Source organism: Crinia signifera, chromosome 1, assembly GCF_055691185.1.
Source record: "Crinia signifera chromosome 1, ASM5569118v1, whole genome shotgun sequence".
Classification (NCBI taxonomy): Eukaryota; Metazoa; Chordata; class Amphibia; order Anura; family Myobatrachidae; genus Crinia; species Crinia signifera.
In genome coordinates this window covers 260,570,317-260,585,590 of record NC_139217.1, presented here as the reverse complement: position 1 = coordinate 260,585,590, position 15,274 = coordinate 260,570,317, and the positions used below count along the sequence as shown (strand labels likewise).

The following is a 15,274-nucleotide window of genomic DNA, read 5'->3' as shown; positions in this document are numbered from 1 at the left end:
CTGGGCTCTTTGTTGTGGAATGTCGATGTACAGGAAGAGGCTGCTGCTTTCCTGAGGCTCATCAGAGCTACAGGCATCAGTGCCTACATGCTTCTGCTGGGATGAGAAACAATGTAGAACATTTACTTCTTCACTACCATTTTCATTTTCTAAATAGCATAAATACCTTTAGCAAATATATAGAATAATGTATCATTTATTTTCAGGCACTTACATCTGATGAATAGTTTATTACAGATTTGTGATCATACATATTTGCTGCAGTGCAAATGAAGAAAAGAGAAAGTACTCTCTTTTTTTGGGGGCACGCTTTTTAAAACTTAACGTTTATTTATAAATTTATTATAAAAAGATGTTAAATGACATAACAGGACGAACACACATAAAACATACAAAATAACGAGAGCTCTATTAGTGAGAGTTCTGTACTAATTGTGGATTGGTCAATATTAGTAGGCTTACCAATCTAGAAAATTCTGATTGGGAGCTGCCAATCACACAAAAGAAAGGGGGGGGGAGAGAGGTCCCACAATATGTGGTGGACCGCGAATATTGTTATTAATTTCAATTTTACACCAAATATAAGTGTTTAATAAGGCCTATATTCTCTTGCTATTATTTTTTGAAGAGGTAAAGGAAGGAATTTCTTCTACTTGAGTGGGATTACACAAAGGGATTAGTATGAGAGAGTACTTTCTATGTCGCTAGAAGTTGGTAAAAAAAGAAACAAGGAGAGAAGGAGAGAAAGAGAGAAGAAAAAGAAGAAAGAGAGGGAGAGAGAGATAAAGTTAGTGAGTGTTAGTACATCCCTGCAGTTTGTTTGTTAACACGGTGACTGCTGCTGATTGCTCTTTCCAGACTGGCTCTACCAGTCCTTGCAATTGAGCGGGTCTGTCCGTGTGACAGTTGCAGATTTGGGTGTTGAGGAATTCAGTCGCTCAATGTTAGAGTGGGTGACCCCCTGGTTGGCTGGTGCCCTTGCAGGGAGGTCTATCCACAATCACTTTAGACTCAACAACATACTGATACAATTGTTTAGAGAGAGACAACTAACATTTGCTAGAAATATATTTGTTGGCAGTCATTATATGAATTCATGTAGTAGGAATGTTTTGGTGCATATTTCTTGTAACTCTGCAAAATTATTTTGATCACTGAAAGAATCTCTATTGATCTCTGACATATAACTCACTGTAAACTGCTCCTTCTTTCTTCTTTTTTCTATTTTTTATTCTTGTGTATATTTTTCAGTTGCACTTAAAGGTATAGTACACCGCTCATCGCCCACCAATACTGAAAAGCATGTGGGAGAAAGCAGCGGGTACAGACATCCAATAGTGCAACATATCTGCCCTCTATCTATATACACATTCTGGTTTAATCCTCCTTGATTGTGGATAGACCTCCCTGCAAGGGCACCAGCCAACCAGGGGGTCACCCACTCTAACATTGAGCGACTGAATACCTCAACTGTTTCACACCCAAATCTGCAACTGTCACATGGACAGACCCGCTCAATTGCAAGGACTGGTAGAGCAAGTCCGGAAAGAGCAATCAGCAGCAGTCACTGTGTTAACAAACAAACTGCAGGGATGTACTAACACTCACTAACTTTATCTCTCTCTCCTTCTCTCTCGCTCTCTTTCTTCTTCTCTCTTTCTCTCCTTGTTTCTTTTTGTACCAACTTCTAGCGACATAGAAAGTACTCTCTCATACTAATCCCTTTGTGTAATCCCACTCAAGTAGAAGAAATTCCTTCCTTTACCTCCTCAATATTTGGTGTAAAATTTAAATTAATAACAATATTCGCGGTCCACCACATATTGTGGGACCGCTCTCCCCCCCTTTCTTTTGTGTGATTGGCAGCGCCCAATCAGAATTTTCTAGATTGGTAAGCCTACTAATATTGACCAATCCACAATTAGTACAGAACTCTCACTAATAGAGCTCTCGTTATTTTGTATGTTTTATGTGTGTTCGTCCTGTTATGTCATTTAAAATCTTTTTATAATAAATTTATAAATAAACGTTAAGTTTTAAAAAGCGTGCCCCCAAAAAAAGAGAGAGTACTTTCTCTTTTCTTCTTGTGCACCATATATTACTCTCAGGGGATCACCTCCACAATATTCACTAGTGCAGAGGCACCTGATATACTCAAATCGTGGATCATTACACATCTATATTTGATACCAAATCTAAAACTACATGGTACTAGTGCACAGGATATTTGTCCCAGTATCCCCTTCCCCATGTTTAAATATTTGCTGCAGTCACAACAAACAGCCACCCTTGGAACACCATGGACCAAATGCACTAAGCATCAAAAGTGATACAATGGAAAATGATAAAAAGCCAGCTAATCAGCTCCTACCTGCCATGTTATAGACTGTGTTTGAAAAATATCAGGCAGGAGCTGATTGGTTGGTTGGTTGTCACTCTCCATTTTATCACTTTTGAAATGTATTGCATCTGGCCCCTTGTCTGGGGCCAGATGCTAGTGCCAGGCATTTTTTGGCCAAAATTGGTCTTAATTGCAATGCAGTGAGACTAGGATACACTAGGAGACTGTGCTGATTAATTGGATATGTGAAACTTTTATATCTGTGTGGGACTGATGGGTAGATGTATGAAGCAGTGATAAGGGAGAAGTGATAAAGTGCCTATATCTTTATCACCGGCCAATCAGCTCCTGACTGTTAAGTTACAGGCTGGGTTTAAACAGGGACTATCAGGAGCCAATTGGCGGGTAATAAAGTATATAACCAGACTGATCACTTCTGGGTGGAATACAGCTTCACATGAAAAATGTGCAAAAGAGTTTCTTGTTAAGTTGCATAATATTACACCGTACTTGTGTATTGGCAGGGCGCCCATTAAGCAAATTGCTTAGTGGGCGATTCTGCGTAAAAAAAAAAAAAAAAATCGCATTGCATGCGTTTTTTTACGTGCGATGCGATTTTCATATGTAATTTATTCAGTGCTTTCTACCCTCGGGTGGTGCGATGTGATCGCACCGCACGCAAAATCGCATGCGATTTTGAAGGGTGAGATGACATTTACTTTGCTATACATTTCTCTGAGATGCAATGAGATTTACGCACCCCCCACTATCCACGCCACCCCGAAGCATGGCGTGGCGAGCGCGTCCTCTCGACCTTTTCATACCCCCCACTATCCACTATGTAACGTAATCCGCGTCCCCTCGCCATGCTTTGGGCTCGGTGGCTTGCTGCTCAAATCAACTCCACCCCGACGTGGATAGTGGGGGTATGAAAAGGTCGGGAGGACGCGTTCCGACGCCGCTCGACACACGACGGGGTGGCGTGGATAGTGGGGGGTGCCTAAATGTCATTGCATCTCATAGAAGCGGATAGTAAAAATTGAAAAAATTCTTTGGGAACAATTTTTTAGAAGAAATCTTGGCAGAAAAAATCTCAAAAAAGAGAAATTCAAAACATTTTCACCCAAGTCCCCTAGTACAAGTAATCTTGTACCACGTATGATCAGATATACAAAGAAATTTGTTCCACGTATGATCAGATATACAAAGAAATTTGGAGAGCTAAGTCCTAAAATAAGATTACTCTGCATTGATTGTCAAAGATCAAGATATGTTCTAATGCACTATCCTAAAGGGGTACTTTGGTGAAAATGTTTTGAATTTCTCTTTTTTGAGATTTTTTCTGCCAAGATTTTTTCTAAAAAATTGTTCCCAAAGAATTTTTTCAATTTTTAAAAAACCACCACTCTGCCAGTAGGTTTGCTATAATGTTATAGATATAGACTAAGATACTGATGTGCGTCTGAGGTGGGATAGTGTTTGCCGGCTACCCGATGGACGGGTAACGTTTTTGTTGCCCCCTGCTGGGAGCCGGGTGACACTGTCTCTCCTTTTTATTGTAAAAATATGTATAAGTATTGTTTTAACTATACTGACTTTGTCCCATAAGCCAGTTTATGTGCCATGAAGCCTTACCTAACTAATTAATAATACAGTAGCACTTTATATGCTTATGATCAAATGCCTAAATCCTTATATGACACGCAATCACTATGGTGGAACGCAAAGCGGAAGCTTTAAACCCCGCAGTCCACTAGATATTTCCAGCCATGTAAAAGATACTGAATCAGCCAATAGCGCTACTGCAGTGGAGCGCTCACGTGATCTGACACGGGTCAGTGTGACATCAGCGCGACGGCCGCTTCCTACAGCGTGAAGCGCACACGCAGGACGGCTGGAACGCATTGAGTGCGCCAGCGGAAGATGGCTTATTGGCCACTTCCGGGATTATGGAACGCACGCCGGCTAACATGTTTATCCGCAATGGAAGGACACCCGGCTTTAAAATCTTAAACAGGTGAGTTTGATTTATAGGTGTGAGATGTGATTGGTAGGCTATGCCATTAGAGGAGGTGCTTCATGGTATAATAGGTGGTGAGTGGGACAATGGCAGTTATACTGCTCCAGGGATCCAGGCGTCTGTTTGTCTTGAAAAAGGGTCATGCGGTGACCCGAAACGTCGACCTTGCCTTGAGAATTTTAATGGATCTAATAAAAATTTGAAGTTTTATTCAGTACCAAGTCTGGTGAGTGCGCTCTTTAGCTTTTCGGATATATATATATATATATCTATATCTATAGATAGATAGATAGATAGATAGATAGATAGATAGATATTCTGATTGGTTGTCCATAGCTATATTCCACATGAAATAGAACTCCCATCTTAGTAAATTTCTCCTTATGCCGTGTTCTCACTGCGGGACTGCCGCGCTGGACCCCCGTTCTCACTGCAAGGCAAATTCCCGGGTGAAGAAGTTCTACCCGGGAATTTGCCTTTTAACACAGGTTTTTCGGCAGTGTGACCGTGTCTGAGATCTGGGTATGCGACCCGTTCACACTGCCAAAAATCCCGCGTTAAAAGGAAAATTCCCGGGTCTACATGCTAGACATGGGAATTTGGCTGCAGTGAGAACGGGGTATAAATGGTTATTCGCTCTTTCTTGCGAAAGCAGGACAGAAATTGGCAGATATGTAAAGGCCACTTTCTTTAGGGGTCTCTGGGCTTTCTGTAAAGTTTGAACAACATTAGGAACAATAAATTCAACAAAATAACAAAAAAAAGGCATAAAAATTAATCTGCCAAACCATGTAAACACAAATGGACTATTTGTAGTTTTAAATTAAATCATGCAGCCCAATATGTTTACACTCGGTATCCAAATAAAAAAAGAATAAGCCAAGAGTAATCTGAAGCCTTTACATCATTCAAATTAATGATTTACAATGACACAGTTTTTTCCCCAACCACAATGCCAAGGCTCCTCTCCACAAAGCAATAAAACAAACAAACAAACAAACAAACAAACAGCACAGAGCTCTCCTGTGAAGGTACAAACAGAGGCTCTTGAGTCATTGCTAGTACTAGTTTTTTTCCATGTGAGAGAATGTTGAAATACTGGTCTAATTCTTCTGGCCACCAGGCGAGTCGGTACAAATTAATTTGCTGCTAATCTATTATGAAATATTGGCCCAAAGACAGAAATGTGTACTTTTTATTGTGTTCATTGCCATGCCCTTATCCATCCCTTGATGGAGCAACCCTAGGATGTGACAGAGTGAATTATTACCTAAACTAGCTGTACACCTGAGAGATTTTGCTCATACCATTGCCTTCTAAAGAAGAAAATAAAAGGAAACTGTAGATAACATCCATTGTATATTCAATCCCTGCTGGCATTTCCAAAAGTTAGAAATATGGGCAGTTTTCACCTAGAATAGATAGAATTAGTTTTGGATCATGTTTTTTAATGTCTTCTGACTTTCAGAAACAACCAAAAAAGTCAGAAAAGATGTGGATCCGCGAATCCATGTCCTTTACGTGAAACGGGCGCCAATTCTCAAATTTAGCGTCTGTTTCTGGGAATGCAGAGGTGACTTTTCAAAGAGCCAAATCTGCAGCAGTAGGTCCTGGCCATATCCTATATGTCCTAAAATGGTAAACGGGACATTTTTTAAATGAATTATCGGACAGGAATGTCAGACGGAACCTGTACATACAACAGAATGTGCACTGTATTGGATCTTTGATAAATGTTGTGCGGGTGACAGATGCCCAGTGAATACCCTCTGAGATTCTAGGGGTAAATTAAGAGTTCTTAAAATAAAAAGAATTGATGTTGCCCATAGCAACATATCAGATTCGATCTATCATTTTCTAGGATGCATAAGAAAACTTAGACAGAATCTGATTGGTTTTAATCTAATCTAAAATAAAAAGACTAATAAAGGTGCTGCATTTGGAGAGCTTGCTAGTCCTTTTAGTGCCATTTGGAGGATCTTACTTTTTTGTGTCTAGAATATTCCCTTCTTATCATGCACCTGTGAAGGACCATTAAATTGATTAAGTAACCACCATTTTATATTACTGCATGACTTATAAAAGTAAGAATACAACCAAATACAGGGCTGCATATAGCGGTAAAATATTTATCAAAGTACAAAATGATATAAATAATAAAATAAACTTAATATATAGACATAACTGCAGTGCTCAGATCACATACATCTATACTGCAGGTGCTGCAAGCCACGTTACAGGTAACGGGTGAGCTCTGTGTGGCTCTGAACTAATCGGTCACCTTGCCTGTGCCTTTTCAGCACCATAAATTCCACATCTTACAATGAAATCTGTAGCACAGAAATCTTGAAGCTGCTAAAAGTATGACCAGTATAATTCCCCCGAATGATAATACACTGGCGAAAAAAGCATAACACTTGAAATTTGATATGTCAAGTTTCCAGCATGATTCGCCATTACCTTGTCTTTCTTTCCCAGAGGGTGTGTTGGGGATCTGCCAGAGCAACCTCCTCTCGGAGCTGAGGGAAAATGGGAGCTGGATTAGTGGTGCTGTACATATGGTTTGCTAGCATCAAATTCATGTCTAAAACACACACACACACAAACTCTAAAGTATATCTAACATTACACCCACTAGCTATGAATTTAAAGACACCTACAATCACTTTGCATATAAAACCTCACTACATCTAAGGTACCTTTGCATGCGCAGTGGGACTGTGATGAATGGAGCCTACAGTCAGTATAAAAGTGTTAGATGTTCTGATCAGATACTGACATACATTGACCTCAGAGTTTATCTTGTATTTCTTTGGCTCATTCACACTTCCTACTAACCTCCTGTTTAATCTACAGTTCACTATCCTCTTGCAGCCACGTCCAGGTTGGTTGGCTCCAGTCTACTGGACATTAGGTTTACTGCACTTACAGACATTATTAAGCAGTTTAAACAAAAAAAAAACCTGCCCGGAGATGGTCTTCTAGCCTTTACCTTTAACATGCTTCATTCAGATCTACTCCGACAACTCTGCTTTGTTTTTTCTTGTCCATGTTCAATATGGTGCACACAATGATACCAAACAGACTAACTACTTGTCTCCATTTAAATAGACCAAATAACTGATAAGAAGACTGAAAGGATGTAATGCTAGTTCAAGAAGGTAATTACAGATACCCACAATACGCCACGCAATTTAAGGGAGACGCTAGATTACGTGAGAAACTCTGCTGGCAGGCATTTTTTTCTTTGTCATATATTCAAAGTAACCGGGCTAGGACGCACCAGCCCATCTCCACTTCAGGGAGATGGGCAGGGTTAGGGGAGAGGTGGCGGAGAGCTGCGTCGGAACAAGGTGTGCCAGTATCTTGTGCGCATGTGCCCCCTTCCGGCAGAATGAGTCCCGCTCCATCTGTATTGCTGAAAGCATCCAATCATATTCATGATATTATATTTATTATTTTTATCTATCATAAATTATAGAATATACTACAGAAATTATATCTACAACCTGATTGGATACTATGGGTAAAAGTTCCACAAACATATAGATAGCATGGACACACAGAATTTCTCACCAGCGAGCTGGAGGATCAAACTGCAAGTTTGACAGTGGTTCATCAAGTGGAAGAAGGATGTGTACATCCCCCAATGAGGAAATGTTCTGTTTGTACTCCAGGATAAACTCTGTGGAAGTGGTACTGCATGTCCAGGATGATGATAGATGCAAAGGTGCAGCATCAATGCCAGGCTTAAAGACCTTGAGAAAAAGGAGAATGTGTGTAACAAAAGCAATATATAGGAATTTTAGTGCAAATAGTAAGGGTTCCTATTACACTACTTCATGAAGAATAAAAATATTTGGTCATTATTGAATATTTGCACCTGGTATTTGAGTAGAACGACATTGTAGTAAGGAGCTGGATGCTGTTCTGCCAGGTTCTGCAAGTGACAAGTCAACCGTGGCATGTTTAGCCAAAAATCTTTGCAGCAGGGGTCACTCTGAGATAAGTCACTGTGGAAAGGTACAGTGTGTTCACAGCAGCAGCAATAACAGTTACGATGATCGATTCTGATTAACATTTCAAAAAAGAGAAATAAGACCAATGTTTTACATCTTCCTCATGGTACCTGTACAGGAGGTCACAATTAGGAATGAAGTTTTCAACCTCAGAGGTGTGGAGCAGTCGAAAGCTTAGTACAGGTGGTGGGGTAGATCCAGCAAACACACGAAGTATGCCTCCGGGAAAGGACATTGTGAGCTCTCCTGAGACACGGACTCCTGACCTGGAGACAAGAAAGAGAAACAGATACAGAGACTCAGTTGCAAACAAATATAAAAGTGACAATATTTTTCAATTTTCCTATGCGTCCCTGTCACATTGCATGGAGTGGAAAAACAGTTGCTAGAAGATTCTCATGCGACCTGGCATGCCAAGAGGGTCTGTTTCCTGAGATTGCAGCAAAAACGCATAACAACATATTATAAATAATTACACACACACCTATATTTAATTTACAGTTTCTTATATAGCACAGCATTTTCTGTCGCACTTTACAAATGGAATCAACAGTGATAGGACAAACTGGGTAATTACAGACAGAGGCTGGAAGACCCTGCTCGCTAGACTACATACACATACAGACACACAGACAGTAAAGCCAGCTATACACTGTGTTTTTTGCCTGATTTCACACGATTCTGATGCATTGAGTCGAGAAATTGGATGAAATTCGGTATATCGCATGTGTTTAAGATCCGATGATTGGATCAGAGCCCATAGATCACAAGTGCTGCACGAAGGATCTATTCGATTGGACAGCCTCCGGTAGCACATGCTGGGATTGCATGTAAAAAGGACCACATGCAATATATCGCATGCAACCCTGCCACACGGGAAGCTTCCAGGAGGTTCAAGAGAAAATCTTAAACGACTTCTTCCTCCGAGAAGTCACATGAGTGTACGGACAGTTTAAGAGGAGATTACAATATTTTTTGCTTGCCGCCAAACTCACCCTTCTAGCTCCCCTTCATCAAACACAGCATGCACATATTCTGTGAAGGCAGCAGCCACAGGAAGAGACTCCTGAGATCCTAGAATAACAGGACTGGGTCCACGAGATAATCCTTAGAGAAGTCAAAAGGCACTGTGTTAGAAATAGACTTGGTAGGGAAAAAAAAATAAGTAGAGGAGAATAACTATAAAAAATAAAAAACACACAGGTAAGAAGTGGACTAGCATATGTGCAATGATTATCCATAGAAATCCAAGGACAAATTGAGCACTGTGCTTCTGCAAAAGACCAGAACTACATGGACTTCCACAGCAATAAATGTGTCCCTGGGGTTAAGCAAATGTCCACTATGGACTAAAATTTGAGATGAATAACTCTAAAAAAAAAACGCAAACAAGAAAAAAGTAAGAAATGGAGGGGTTGTGAGATCGAGGCGGGAATAAACTACATAGATTTAATAATACACAATATATTGTGAAATCAGTTTTCAAAAACCCTCACCAACAGACAGTCCAGCATGTAATGGAGGAGAGAAGAAACCACGGTCACTGGTAGTCGATGATGGTGGACCAGGAGTTAGCAATGACAGATTGATAGAGGCTGTCTGGGGAACAATTTGTATATATAGTCAGCATAAACCTCCAATTTGGCTACAAACAGCTATCTGATTAAATATGTATATGGTCCTGTTCTCACCATATTGTTGCATCTTTGTGCCCGGGATCCCATACATGTAGCTTGCGTGCGAGTGGACAGATTGGTATGAAGCCCAGAAGAGGAGTCCCAGGAATCTGTGGTGCACAAGTTTTGAAAAGCTTATGGCACTATATGTTCACCCAAATGTAACAAATATTTGCCAGATGATGATTAGGTACAGTATCCATAAAGCAAAAAATGGGGGAAAAATGCCATCAGTTTTGACTTTAATGCAAACTCAGAGAGGTAAGAAAAATACACCTTGAATAGCTTAAAAAAAACCCCACAAAAACACACCCCGAAATGTGCATAATTTACCTTCTATCTGTAAACTAACATAGATAACTATTAGAACCCACATAAAAAAAAAAAAAGACATGATGCAAACAACTAAAACTATACTATAATAGTAATGTAATCAGAAGGACTTCATTCTCACAGAAGGTTGTGCGCGTCTACCCTTGTAGAATTCCAGTAGGGATTCTCTTTGGTCTGTGCATGTTCTTTGACTAATACCCGAGCAGCAAAAAACATTAACTTGTACATGTCTGACTTTTATTCTAATGAAGGAAATATTAAGACCTTATGGAAAGAACTGTGCACCAACCATGATTTGAGACCTATGCCTTTCATGCACTACCGCAGAGAGAGGATCTGAAGGCTTTTTTTCCACAACTTTTCTATGTCGTGATATTAGTGTTATATTCAATTATTCACGTCTTTTAAAAGTTGTCAGTTTTTTTAACATCTTTCATTTCACAGTAATTTTCAATGGTATTCCTATTCAAATATTTGGTGAGAAGTTTCACACTTTTTAATAGTAGTCTAAACTTGGTAATTTTCTTGTAATTCTATTCGCCTGACTGGCAAAAGCGCAGACACCAGGCCTGGCCTCCGGAAGGAGTAAAGAGCCGACCCAGCCCACAAAGTAATATCCTTCCCCATCCAGACTGCTAACGTGGAAGCACAGCGTCCCATTTCTGTCCACAAAAGGTATGCAGCAAAATTTTACTCTGAAATTCCAAATACATGCCACACACCCTAATGCTAATTATACTGTACACCATAATGCCCCTTACATAATTATGCCACACGCCATAACGCCCATTTAATATACCACATGCCTTAATGCCCATAACACATACCACACATCGCAATGCATATTACATATTCTACCACGGTGTGTGGTATTAAATATAATGCCACATACCTACATGCTTGTTCACAGGGGATTACATGCTCCTTGCCACGTTGTGTTTCTTGCTTGTTGCCATGGGTGGTTACAAGCTCGTTGACACAAGGGATTACATGCTCTTTGTCATGGGGGAAGGGGTTACATGCTCACTGTATGTTCGTTGACATGGGGATTTCATGCTGGTTGCCAAGGGAGATTTCATGCTGGTTGCCACAGACGTGGGGATCTGGCACCTAGCCAGAGATCAGGGGGTTGCCAGAGATCAGGGGGACCATATCTCCACCCCTGATAACCATGAAGCTCCACCTGAGACACATCCACTCCGCTGCAAACAGCCTGTGCCTGGACACTACGCTGTCCACCCTGCAGCCGCTTCCAGCTGATGGCCCGCAGACGCCTCCTGCTGAACACCTAGGGCTGCTGTGCTGTGAAGGAGCTGTCCCCCTCCATCGATGACTCCTAACACCGGCAGCAACCTCCCCTCAGCCGTCTCCTGCTGGATTCCTGCAACCGCTGCCCATCTGCCGGAGTCTCCCACTACCCTACCGCCTCGTCCTCCGCCACAGCATACAACCACAAGAGTGGGGAGATATAGGGCGTGATATTAAGCCTTCCTACCCATGTTTAAGGCACCCAAACGTAAATAAAAAAACATTTGAATAGCACACAGGAATATTTAAGTGTCAGTGCCGGCCATTTGAGATTGCGGAAAAAACAAACACCCAAACATAAATATTTGAATACCCACCATAGTGTGGCTAATACTTCATTCGCACCGCACAAATAACCGGGTAAATACCGGGTTGTTGCCGGGTCAACCTGGGTCGGCATGCAGTGTGAAAGAGCCATAAAGAACGGTTAATCCCAGGTTGGATCCGGGTTGCTGGGTAGTGTGAACGGGTAACCCAGGCCCCATTCACTTCTATTGAGGAGGCAGCATCGTCACCTCAGTGCTGTCTGCTCCCCCAGTCCTCGTCTGACATGCCACAGCTCTGTCCCCCAGATGACGCAGTGACCCAGCAACAAGCTGGATCGTCGAGAACAGCAAATAGCACAAATGTCGGGATGCTCCCAGGACAGACACGTGTCCAAATCCCGAGTGCGACCCAGCATTTGCGATGTGAAAGGGGTAGAACTTAAAGTCTGTGGAATGGTAAACATTGTTATTTGGGGTGACTATGATAGATGTATTTGGATACATCTGCGCAATTCACTGGCTTCAACTGCTAGCAATGCTGCAAAAAAATACTTTACTTTTGTAAATCAATTAAAATGAATACATACCACAGTTGGGAGAGAAAAGCTCTGGAGATCTCTCTATTGTACAACTGGGAACTGGCGGACTTGGCACAATAACTTTTTGGTCTCGAGTATCGTTTTTTTCTGGAAGAGGTTCTGTGGCATTTGTGTTCAGATCTGCTGGTGAGTCACCAAAGGAGGATGTCACCAACGCAGAATCCCCCATGGAAGAGTCATCACGAGGGGTCCATGGCCTGGAATCCGGGGAAGGGCCAGAAAATGGGTGAAAAGGGGAATCCAAACCAGAGTCCTCCACGTTTTCAGGGGAAGAGGAAGAGAACGGAGAAGGGCTAGAGGTAAGAGTGTATGTTCTACAAACTAGGGAGAGAAAAAAAAAAAAGAAAACCAAACAATCAATTTGCAAAGCCTATCTGTTCAGGCTAGTTCACATTATTATCTAATGCTGCTTTCCCACTGCCTAAACTGATAATGACCCGTTATTTTTAAATGGGTCTTTAAACGGGTAAGAGCCATAAAGACCCTTTCACTCCGCGGTAATTTACTGTTTAAAAGCAGTTTTTTGTCACATTCACACTTACCCATTTAAAAACCTGTTTAAACCATAGTAAAGATGATGGGGGGGGGGGTGTTTAAAAACGGCGTGGGGTACCCCCCACTGCCGTAACCAGCACCAGGCTGAAAGAGTCGGGCTGGTATTGAAAGGGCCGGGGCTGGTTCCCAAAATACGGGGGACAAAATTACTAGGGGTTCCCCCCCGTATTTTCGGAACCAACCCCAGGCCCAACCAGCCAGCAGGGTAATGCCACAGCCAGGGGGAGACTTTTTATACAAGTCCCCCGGCCAAAGCATTCAGCCCTGTGAACGGTCAGCTTGGCCAGGGGTCCTGGGGAAGTGAGGACCCCCCAAAAAAGGGGTGTCCCCCCCCCTTCCCCTCCAGGACTTACCTTGCCAGGCTGAAGCCTGGTGCTGTCCCCAGTGACCCTTGAGCGGTGGTCACCAGGCTGATTGAATGGTGTAAAAAAATAGAATAAACTATTGTCTTATAATGTGGAACTAGGAGTCCCAGCAAGCCTCCCCCGCATGCTGGGACTTGGAGAACTACAAGTCCCAGCATGTGGGGCATTAATGGGCCCACTGGCACTTGTAGTTCCACAGTAAAATAAATAGTTAAATAAACACACTGACAACCATGAAAAGTAAAAGTTTAATACATACATTACACACACACATACAGATACTTACCAATCTTGAGCCCGTAGGTAGGTGCAAAACAGAGGGGGTTTGCAGGTGCACTAAGCAATCATTACTGCTAACATATATTCCTTTTATAATTCATTTCTGAGGATGTTAGCATACATTTGGCCAAATACATCTACCTGCTCACCACGTTAAGGTCTCCTCAATAGAGCAGGTCCCTAGCACTATGGGGTTCATGCCTGGGGTGCAGGGCACCCCCAAGACAGCCCAGCAAAACCACCCCAGGGCATCACATAAATAAAATATAGCTGTGAAGTATAATGGAGTGTAAAGTGTCATAGAATGTAGGGTATGTGTAAGCAACTAATAGTGATAAAGGGTGTGTCAAAAAAGAAAAAATGTGAAAAAATGTGAAAGAATACATATAAAAAAAGACATACATAGAAAAATGATATGTTTATGTGAGACTATGTGTAAAGTAGTGATGCCCTGGAGTGGTCCAGCCAGACAAGCTCAAGGGGACCCCGCACCCAGACAACAACCCCAAGAAAACTGACATTTATAGATTATTAGGACTTACTTGGAATTATGCCTTCATCACAGTTGTGCAGTCATTGCTAGTCCCTGCTTAAAAAAAAAGCCCGTAGGTAGGTCCCTGGGTCCGGGGCTCCAGGATCCAAAGAAATCCATAGGGGTACCTGTGGAAGAAAATCCTACTCACAAAGGTCCTCCGGCGAAGATCCCGTCCTCTTTCCGCCATAGTCCAGGTCTTCTTCTTCTTCTTCAAAAAGGGAACCTGGCCGGTACCCGCTCACGGAGAGACGCTGATGTTTCATCTTCAGCGCCTCTCCTTCAAATGATTCGGTACTTATGTAGTAACTGGGCTGCCGATTTTGAAATCGGGTCCATCGCATCGCATCGCACCCGACCAAATCGCATGCGATGCGATGCGATGCGATGGACCCGATTTTTCCATAGGATTCAATGTTAAAATGGACTGAGTCCATTTTAACATGGAATTCAATGGGAAAAAGGGGTCCTTTTCATACCCCTACTATCCAAGTGGGCATGGAGTTGGATATAAACCTGTGGCGAGCGTAGCGAGCCACCGAGCCCGAAGCGTGGCGAGCGTAGCGAGCCCCGCGAGGGGACACAGAATACCGTCCCCTCGCGGGGCTCGCTTCGGGCTCGGTGGCTCGCTACGCTCGCCACAGGTTTATATCCAACTCCATGCCCACTTGGATAGTAGGGGTATGAAAAGGACCCCTTTTTCCCATTGAATTTCATGTTAAAATGGACTCAGTCCATTTTAACATTGAATCCTATGGAAAAATCGGGTCATCGCATCGCATCGCATCTGATTGTATGCTTTAACTTAAGGCATACAATCAAAAAATCGGCAGCCCAGATACTACATAAGTACCAATGATTCTATTGGCCGCCTAGCAATGATTGTCTGAGGAGAGGCGAAGGAGGGCATTTTTTTTTTAAGAAGACCTGGACTACGGTGGAAAGACGGACGGATCTTCGCCGGAGGACCTTGGTGAGTAG

The 15,274-nt window shown here is 42.2% G+C and overlaps 1 protein-coding gene across 8 annotated transcripts in view; it reads right to left on the bottom strand.

Annotated features, from left to right (window-relative positions):
- Positions 1 to 15,274, bottom strand: part of FCHO1 (FCH and mu domain containing endocytic adaptor 1) — a 130,344-nt gene that overhangs the window by 9,659 nt on the left and 105,411 nt on the right. For all 8 annotated transcript variants that reach the window (XM_083181680.1, XM_083181652.1, XM_083181661.1 and 5 more), the window contains 8 exons: positions 12,551 to 12,883; positions 10,072 to 10,166; positions 9,877 to 9,979; positions 9,376 to 9,487; positions 8,491 to 8,646; positions 8,245 to 8,374; positions 7,938 to 8,119; positions 6,822 to 6,880 (listed from right to left, as the gene is read on the bottom strand). In XM_083181680.1, coding sequence (XP_083037806.1) covers positions 6,822 to 6,880; positions 7,938 to 8,119; positions 8,245 to 8,374; positions 8,491 to 8,646; positions 9,376 to 9,487; positions 9,877 to 9,979; positions 10,072 to 10,166; positions 12,551 to 12,883 — 1,170 coding nt within the window. The remainder of the gene's footprint in view (positions 1 to 6,821; positions 6,881 to 7,937; positions 8,120 to 8,244; positions 8,375 to 8,490; positions 8,647 to 9,375; positions 9,488 to 9,876; positions 9,980 to 10,071; positions 10,167 to 12,550; positions 12,884 to 15,274) is intronic.